This window comes from Anguilla anguilla, chromosome 14 (genome assembly GCF_013347855.1).
Source record: "Anguilla anguilla isolate fAngAng1 chromosome 14, fAngAng1.pri, whole genome shotgun sequence".
Lineage (NCBI taxonomy): Eukaryota > Metazoa > Chordata > Actinopteri > Anguilliformes > Anguillidae > Anguilla > Anguilla anguilla.
The window spans coordinates 21,421,194-21,431,003 of record NC_049214.1 but is presented as its reverse complement, the minus strand read 5'-3'; the positions used below and the strand labels follow the sequence as shown (position 1 = coordinate 21,431,003).

The 9,810-nt window shown below is 39.8% G+C and overlaps 1 protein-coding gene across 1 annotated transcript; it reads right to left on the bottom strand.

The window, feature by feature from the left end:
• Positions 1–3,204: 3,204 nt before the first annotated feature.
• Positions 3,205–9,389, bottom strand: txnl1 (thioredoxin-like 1). The gene is made up of 8 exons (XM_035389883.1): positions 9,122–9,389; positions 8,582–8,678; positions 7,898–8,071; positions 7,088–7,210; positions 5,139–5,208; positions 4,638–4,810; positions 3,887–3,991; positions 3,205–3,463 (listed from the first exon to the last, which is right to left on the bottom strand). The coding sequence occupies exons 1-8, from the start codon at positions 9,217–9,219 to the stop codon at positions 3,434–3,436; spliced, it is 870 nt and encodes a 289-aa protein (XP_035245774.1). The 5' UTR covers positions 9,220–9,389; the 3' UTR covers positions 3,205–3,433.
• Between the last annotated feature and the right edge of the window lie 421 nt (positions 9,390–9,810).

Below are 9,810 nucleotides of genomic sequence, written 5' to 3'. Positions count from 1 at the left end.
AACCAGAAAAAACAGGTTACGTACTGTAGTAAGTATATCACTATTCAGTAAGTAAATATTATTATTATTATTATTATTATTATTGCTGTTATTATTATAATAATTGCTTTTATTATTGTTGTTGTAATAATTGATTTTAAAATATTACTAATAATAATTATTATTATTATTATAATTATTATTATTATATAAAAATAGTCAATAAAAGAACACCTATAGTGGAGTGCAACGTCAGCTCATTTCTTCTGCTGCCTTTGGCAACATACTCTGATCTTGGCAGCAAACGTAGCTGCTCAGCACCATATGATGCCTCCACAGAGAGCAAGAATAGTAAATGTACACCACAGCTACGTAAACAGTGTTTTTAATCGTTATTATATATCGTAATTTCATTCGTTTTATATAGTCTCATGTATCGGAGGAGAAGCGCGGATGTCTTGGTTCTCCCGATTTGGCAGGGTGGCTCGCGCATGGAACGCGGCTGCGGTTGCATTCCAAATTGCGCTGTGAATTGGGTTCGACCGCAAATTTATTTATTTTTATTTTTTTTAAAGAAAGAAACTCATGTATGCAACTGCCAAAAGTTCCTTTGGGACAACAAAGTATATTTCAGCTTTAACATCCTACATTTTCAGATTAGGTAGCTTGCATTTCAGACAAAGTCCACTAAGTGTCTCTGTAGTCACTCAAGTTAAATACTACAATGTTCATGCATAATAAATTGTGCATAGTTGGAATTAACAGTTAACAGAGAGGATTCAGGTAACCTGAGATGTGAAGATTTTAAGGATTGCTTAACAAGCGGTGCCTAGCTAATAAAGCCTAATAGAATTGGACTGCAGAAATAGTCAGGTCCATAAATACTTGTACATTGACAAAGTTATTATTTTAGCCGTCTACCACACCATATTGGAGTTGAAATTGAATAATGAATATGAGCTTAAAGTGCAGACCTTCAGCTTTAATATGAAGGTATTTACATCCAAATCGGGTGAACGGTGTAAGAATTACAGCACTTTTTATATGTGGTCCCCCTTTTTTAGGGACCAAAGGTAATTGGACAATTGGTTGCTCAGCTGTTCCATGGCCAGGTGTGTGCTATTCACTCAGTATTTCATTTACAAGTAAGCAGATAAAAGGTCTAGAATTGATTTCAAGTGTGGCATTTGCAATTGGAATCTGTTGCTGTTAACTCTCAATATGAAGTCCAAAGAGCTGTCACTGTCAGTGAAGCAAGCCATCATTAGGCTGGAGAAAGAAAAAAAAAACCCATCAGAGATAGCAAAAACATTAGGTGTGGCCAAATCAACTATTTGGTACATTCTTTAAAAGAAAGAACGCACTGGTGAGCTCAGGAACACCAAAAGGCCTGGAAGACCACGGAAAACAACTGTGGTGGATGACAGAAGAATACTTTCCCTGGTGAAGAAAAACCCCTTCACAACAGTTTGTCAGATCAAGAACACCCTCCAGGAGGTAGGCGTATTTGTGTCAAAATCAACAATCAAGAGAAGACTTAACCAGAGTAAATACAGAGGGTTTACAAGATGTAAACCATTGGTAAGCCTCAAAAACAGGAAGACCAGATTAGTTTACCAAAAAACATCTAAAAAGCCTACACAGTTCTGGAACAACATTCTATGGACAGATGAGACAAAGCTCAACTTGTACAATAATGATGGGAAGAGAAGAGTATGGAGAAGGGAAGGAACTGCTCATTAACCAAAGCATACCACCTCATCTGTGAAGCATGGTGGAGGTAGTGTTATGGTGTGGGCATGTATGGCTGCCAGTGGAACTGGTTCCCTTGTATTTATTGATGATGTGACTGCTGACAAAAGCAGCAGGATGAATTCGGAAGTGTATAGGGCTATATTATCTGCTCCGGTTCAGCCAAACGCTTCAAAACTCATTGGACAGCGCTTCACAGTGCAGATGGACAATGACCCGAAGCATACTGCGAAAGCAACCCAAGACTTTTTAAGGCAAAGAAGTGGAATGTTCTGCAATGGCCAAGTCAATCACCTAACCTGAATCCAATTGAGCATCCAATTCACTTGCTGAAGGCAAAATCCCCCAAGAACAAGCAGGAACTGAAGACGGCTGCAGTAGAGGCCTGGCAGGGCCAATTTTGGGGGGGGGGGGGGTTGCTACGTATAAAAATGTTTGTAGTTCCTACATTGTTCATACAATATTTTTGACAAAACCCTTAAATTAAAACTGAAAGTCTACACTTAAATCACATCTTGATTGTTTCATTTCAAATCCATTGTGGTGGCATACAGAGCCAAAATGATAAATTGTGTCACTGTCCAAATACTTATGGACCTGACTGTATAGCCTTATTTACAGCATATCTGAAAGAGGAGAGCATATTACTGATGACTACATCCCCAATTCAGACATAAACCACTGAAGATCACAAGCATAATTGCCTCATGACACCCCAACTTTAGCCATTTGTTTTCCCGGTACTGTATAATAAACATTGTCTAAGAAGTTCTTAGCTTCATTGTGCAGTGATATTTCAGTTCTAACCAGGGACATTTTGCAACTGCATCTGCCAACACTGCATTAACTGTGAAAATGTTCTCCATTCTTACTTACTTCTTCCAGTATTTTCATTTTAAAAAACGTGTTTCATAAACGCATGTGCGTTGTGTCGCATTTTAAAAAGGCTATATATTTCAGCCAGTACATATGGACAGGGCCTCTATTGATGGGGTTACTGAGGTTAATAGATTTCAATGTGCACCAAAATGACAACACAAAAGCTACACAATGCTGAAAAAAACCGCAGTGGAATTTATAGCTTAGCGGTCAGTTTCAAAAATAGGCACCAAGCTAGATAATAAGTGCACAAAGTAGTTATATTTGAACATTGTAACCCTGCAGAATAAGTTCAGTTATGATAGAATACTCTTAAGTGTAACCAATCAGCCTACAACTCTTTTCCAGCAATAAGCATTTTGATTGGAAAGAATCTCAAAATGAGAAATATGCATCCATCCATAAGTAACAAAGTTGGAGATTTATGTTATATCTCTCTTATATCTTTATATCTCTCATTGCTGGAAGAGGTTCCAGAATAAAGATGGCCACCAGAGAGACTTACACAGCAGCAGAAATGACTAGAGAAATGACTCTGGCCAACAAGGAGCAGAGTATTCAAAGCACCGCGGACATGAGGACAGAGACATCGGCTTGCCTTTGAAAAAGGATCGATTTTATTTACAGCTTCTTCTCGATTACAATAAAAATGATTGACTGGACTGCCTCGGCCAAAGCGGCCATTTTGCCCTCGGGGGGAAAAGACGGGGACAGCGTCAGGTGAGAGCTGTCGGTGGGTGTTACACTGGAGCTAACCGGCACGCTTCGGTAGAGGGAGGTCCGTGGAGGAACCGCAGCAGGATTTCCAGTCGTCCAGTCCCCTTCAGTGACTCTCTCCCTTCTTACCCATAACCTAAGTTCAGAAGACACACAGGTTTTCCTTTTTACCAAATATACATTTTGTTCCATAACTAAATTTTCAGTAGGAAATATATACAGAATGCCCACGTATAGGCTGAGATCCTGAAACAACCTTGTCTGTATAAATATTGCATACAGGAATTAGAAAAAATAATCACAATAATAATTGTGAGATATCAAGAAAAGGTTCTAATGGGCCAGTGCTTAGACTATATTGCTCAGTAAACAGCAATGACATTTAGAATGAAGCACGCAAGTATGGACACACAATCTGCACATGAATGTGCAGAATTTAACAAAAAATAAAATAGCAACAATATCCTTTGCCTGAAGCATCTGATATTGTGTACACTGTTTTCCATTAATTAGAAAATCTGTTATAATTGAAGAATAAAAATTGAGTGCATCCTCTTACCCGTTTGAAGTCATTCATGTTTGTTACTTGTACAGGGGTCCCGATAAAAGTTAAATAATTAACTTTTGTTGTTTCCTCATCTCCTTGGTTGGACTTTATAAATAGCTGTAAGAAGAAAACTTAAGGGCTTGAGAAACCTCAAAAAAGCACTAATAACCATCACCTTTATTACATTTCAAATTACATATTTCATATTACAAGAGCTACATAATTTATTTTCCTGACTTCAACTTGAGACAATGTCAGTATCCTTCCCAAGTCTCATGCAACATCAGTCATAACACAGGAGGAATACTTGTAGGTTTGCAGTACATTTCAACAAGAGGTTTTCTTCACACCTCTTCTCGTAGTCATCATGCTTTTAGAAAACAAAACTTCACTCAAAAACCGCCATTATCAGTTAACCATGTGACACGCTATATCACTAATCACCACTAGATGGCAAACTTGCACTTACCATTGGATATTCTGACAATTCCACAGTACTTAATTATTAAATTTTCTAAATAATATTTATATTATTGATATCTACATACTTGTGACATGTAAAAATCTTTACAATAATTTTTTATTTTATTTTAAAACACACTGAAAGTTCTAATCCAGTTTATGTACAATAAATCACTTTAAACAGCCAGATTAGAAAGCCACAATTATAAATAAATAATTTCATTAAATTTTCTAAGGAGTAACTGTTGAAAAACAACATGGCAAAAGAATTGCAAACGGCACTTGACGGATCTGCACTCACAGTGACGCTGTTGACGTTCTGGAACTTGACGTAGCGCAGGGCTACCAGGCTGTCCTCCTTGACGTCGTCTTCAGACAGCTCCAGTGTCTGGGTGGCTTCGCTCCTCTCTGCGTCGTCGAAGTCCATCGAGCGAGGCAGGTTGATGAAAATCTTCACACACTTTGGTGCTTGAACTGCGTGTGTGGCACAAAAGGGGAGGGGCATTAACAAAACGTTCCTATTTTTCCAGCTGAGCCACCCCCCCCCCCCCCACCACCACCGAGACACGCTTTATTTCAGCTTTTAAAGTACATATTTGTTATGCAGTTTGATTAGTCTTGCACAAACAAGACAAAGTTGAAAAAAGAAATGGTTGTTTTTTTCTGCCCATCTCTGAAATGCTCTGAAGAAACAGAAATTCCCTGTCAAGGAAGACGGTGGCCACTACTAAAAGAGAAGACAAATATTTGTCCATTTAGGCTGATAGAACTTGTTTTACGTATTCTAAAAAAGGGGCCTCACCCAAATCAGAGGAATGGAGTTTCATGGAGAACAGCTTCACTGGCTGGTTGAAGGCCATTGTAATGAGAAGCTGGAAAACAAAACAGCAGCACATTCATTAAAATAAACAAGAAGCGCCCCCGTGTGGAGCACTACAGAACACGCAGAGATGACTCGCGAAACTTGATATGGTATGTATTTTTCTCAAATAGAGAAAGGGAAACTGCATCTTTATTTTGACTGGCCATGTTCAGCAGTGTACATCTGAGACTGAACACAGTTCAATACAAGCATTCAGTTCTATGCCAACTGCTTTCTGTTTCAAAATCAATGCAATACAGCAAAGCAGAAACATCAAATATTCAATTACTCCCCAACTATAACATTACCTTCAACACAAAAGATCCACTCTTCACTCTGTATCTACTGTGACACACAACTACAATGCAGACATCCTTCTGAGGATTCCAAAAACAGCTACGGCAAGGGTGCATTCTATAAAGTAAAAAAGTATGCTGGACTATAGTGGACTGATACCGCTATGCATGGTGGGAAATATTTCATAAGATTAAACTTACACTGTGAAATAGGCTGAATAAAAGATAGAGAGAAGTTTTGAGGAGAAACTCAAACTTTAAGCCCAAATTAGCAGTCACACCCAGTGGTTACAGATTATTAGTGGGCTGGCTTCAGCAACACCACTCTTGCTATCTTTCATATTTTTTCAACTTTTTGTGAGCAATTTTTGTGGTCACTCCATAGAGGTCACTCATGGATGTTTAGTGGAACACTTTAGTAGGACGCATGCGCAGGTGGTCACTCACTCACTCATGGACGTTTAGTAGGACGCACTTCCAAGGGCACAAGATTTTTATCGCCTAACATTACTTTAGCTAACCCTAACATGTTAGCGTTTCGCCTACTTTAGTTAACCTAGTTAGCGCGTACGGATGCTATCCTGCACACATGAGTAGGAGCTACAGACACACTGCTGCTTTTTTAGGTACCGATTTGGACCTAATATGTATTTTGAAATTTTGTATGAGTTGTTTGGTTTTCCAGCACCCACAGTGCACTAAAAACAGGACTATAAGAAAGCTAGTGACATTATGAGCTCTATATTTGAGGGTGGAAATTTGTTACTTCAGACCCAAAGAAACACACCCAAACTAGAACAACCTTTATGAATACCTGCCATTAGTACCCATAAAGCTAGCAACTCACTACATCTGTGGCAGATTTGTAATCCTGGTTACTTTGGCCTGGACAAATTAAACATTATTATAATGAGTGATTATTGCACTTTCCCTATGCATAGAACATAAGTCTGTCTCATTCTGAAATTTCTGTAATAACCATGAGCAATGTTTTGGACACTACCATATCGTACACTGCCTCCATTCAACACTTGAGCCTGAGCCCAGCTATTGAAGATATATGATCAGTTATCCTAAAACAGGGTTATCACTGTTTTTAAGACATGTATTTTCCCCAACATTTTACATGACCAACACCTGTAAGATATAGAGGGGAAAATAAGGATCGCAGACTAGAGGTGGGGAGGTGAGGGGCAGGGAAGGGGAGAGATTGTGATGGCAGACTGGAGGTGTGGAGGTGGGAGGTAGACTGCAATCGCAGACCGGGGCACCTGTGGTTTAAGCCTATGATGTTGAACTAAAAATATTTTCCGGGACAACTAATTGTTTTCCAGAACATTTGGGCTATTTTCTCATTTTCCATGACTTTTCAATGACCGAAAAACCACATCAAAAAAATTACGTTTTCCAGGACACATGGAACCCCTCTTTCTTCTGACAGACACACAACAAAGTAATAAGAACAACAACCTATACTCCAACTCCAAAGCACTTAATTCCACTAAAGATAACATTTGGCCTATATTCATTTACATAATGAACGGACTGATTAATGGCGATTCCTGCAGTAGCCCTTCGGTGGATCTCACTCACCTGCTCATCACAGTCGGACTCCAGGAAGGAGGAGTCTTTCACTAAGCAGTTGTCGAAGCCGTAGTCGTCGCTCTCGTTTAGGCACTCGCATCCGGCTTTGTTCACAAAGGGCATGAGGTCCATCTGAAAACACACAACACACTGCCTTTCACTTTGGGTTCGGAGCCACACGTGCGCCGACGCACCCGCTCCAGGGGCTGCTCCAATCCCGCCAACCAGAGCGGAGGAAGAAGCACACAGAACCACTCTGATCACCGTCTTTCAGCTTACACTCTTCTGTTTTTTTTCCCCCAGGCTGGAACGGTCAGTTCTATCTATGGAGGCACCGCTAAGCCACATAAGCACGAGTAAATGAAGCAGAAGCACGTGCCCACCTTTCATGTGAGCCAGTGACTTTTACTGGAAAGGTGCACCGTGTAGGCTTATAATCACAGATGAAAGTTCCTTCTAAGGATGTGAAGGGTTAAGGCAACAGTGGACGCTAAGGCTAGTATGGTCAGTCGGCTCCTGATGTCACCCATCCTCAAACCTGCGACGTCCACACTACAGGGCATCTACTGCAGACTCGTGAGAACCACTGGGAACTTCCCTCTGATCACTGAGCAGCAACAAATTCTCTCCTGATATGAAACTTTTGGACTTTGCTACTCTTCATGGGCACATCAGAAACATTGAGAACTAAATATACTCTTTAGAGTGCAGAAAATAATCACTGGGATTATTTTAACTGTGTCCCTTTTAAGTCTTGGGCAACAAAAATAAGCTCTGCTTTTAACTGAAAGAAAAACCACCCCCCTCTGTCATACTCACATATCCTTTGGGGATGTCCGAGTCCTCACTGCTTCCAGGATCATTCTCCACGTGCTGTTTTATCTTTTCCTCTAAACCCGATGCATCCGCACCCTGATACTGATCAATCCGTACTTTGTTCCGGAAGAACAAAAATGTTGGTGTGGCTGAAATATTGTTGGCAGCAGCAGTGGCCTGTACAGGAATGAACACGCATGTACATCAAGATGGTATGGTTTCAGACTACATTATGCATGAGAACAAGCAACCAAAGGCTAGCAACTCCAAGGTACATGCACAGTTTCAGTGGAGTTTGTGTGTAACTCCTGGCATCATAACAACGAGTAAAGCTGATATAGCAGCTGTGGAAGATACTGACCCTCATTTGTACAATATTACGACAGAATAGTCCAAAGGTATTTACGAGATTCCAAACAACACACACACACACAAACCGTATCCATGTGCACAAAAGGAAACGTGTATTTTATAACGCTAATAGGCACTTTTAAATAAATTAATCTACAATCTCTTTTTTCCTATCTTTAGCAAAGCTTTCGGTGCTCTGTGCTTTGAATACGAGTTTTATACGTACTTTTCGATAACTTAAGCATTCATACCTGATTATGATAAAAGCTGAACTGGTACAAGAATTTCAAGTAATTTAGTCTCTCTCAGCTGTGTTTATGGTGTACATCATCTTACCTGACACACGTGGACATCTACTTCAAGAAACACAACCTGTGGATACTTGTTACTCAGCATGTTGAAAGCAGGAGCTATTCTTACACAAGGTCGACATCTGAAACAAAATTTGGAAAATATTTCAGCATATTTTCACAAACGTCGATAATGTATAAAGAAATTACACAATCTGACAAAGAGCATATTTTACTTCAACAGAGATTTCAAGAAATACACTTCAATATACCACGTCTGGTTGTTATAGTGATGTTATTTCGAGACTAAAAAGCACTGACTGATAATTAAAATGTTTAAGGGAATTATAGCTGCAGAACCTGAAGCGAGATAAGGCCACTAGCTAGCTTGGAAGCCACAATTGAGTCACAAGCGATCAAATCACAAATGGTCTGTAAGTTCATCTTCGTAAAGCAGCTAACCAACACAAGCAAACTAGCAGTAGGTAGTTTATGTTTTCGGTAATCGAGCCAGCTAGGAGGCTAGCTATTCGTACGTTAGCACGATCATGACGAATCGGAGCCTGGGACTAGATTTCAGCCTCACCCGGCCATTGTGAACTTCACTACGGCGAGTCTTGAGCCGGCGCTTGTAAGTTCAGGTTGGAATTCTGAATCATTCCCGATTACCTTCACGCCTACCATTTTACAAAGTATTGCTACAAGTGCTTTTTTTCGCCAACGAAAATCCGTGTAGAAGAATGGCACAACAAACAAAATACTTGAAAATGAAACTACAGTAGCTATTACAAGTCAGTTTTGGAATCAAACGCTTCCCCCAAGCGTCTTACTTGACGGCAGGTTAGCTACCCACCAATCAAAGGACGCTGATCTCTAACGAGGCGTGGCCGTAAGAAAACGATATCATAAAGTGCTATCAACCGTCGCAAATATGCCAGAAAATTGCAGTACGGTGAGGAATTTCCTCATGTTTTTATCGGCCCGGTTTTTGCAGTGTCACTCCTCACGAGAATAGAGTTAGTCGGTGTTTTGTGGCCGAGAAAGCGAACAACAATGGTTTGATCGATGTAAAAACAAATGTTCATACATCTCGTAGCTAGAAAAAAATAATTATAGGCATATTTGATAACAAGCGGATATAACCAAGGTTTAACTCCTAAGACAGACTGTTACCAGCTGCAACTTATTTTTAAAATTTAAGACCATCCCAGTCCAGAATCATTTTACAGATATAAAGTAGATTATTGGCAAATACGGGCTGTTCTGATAAGGTAC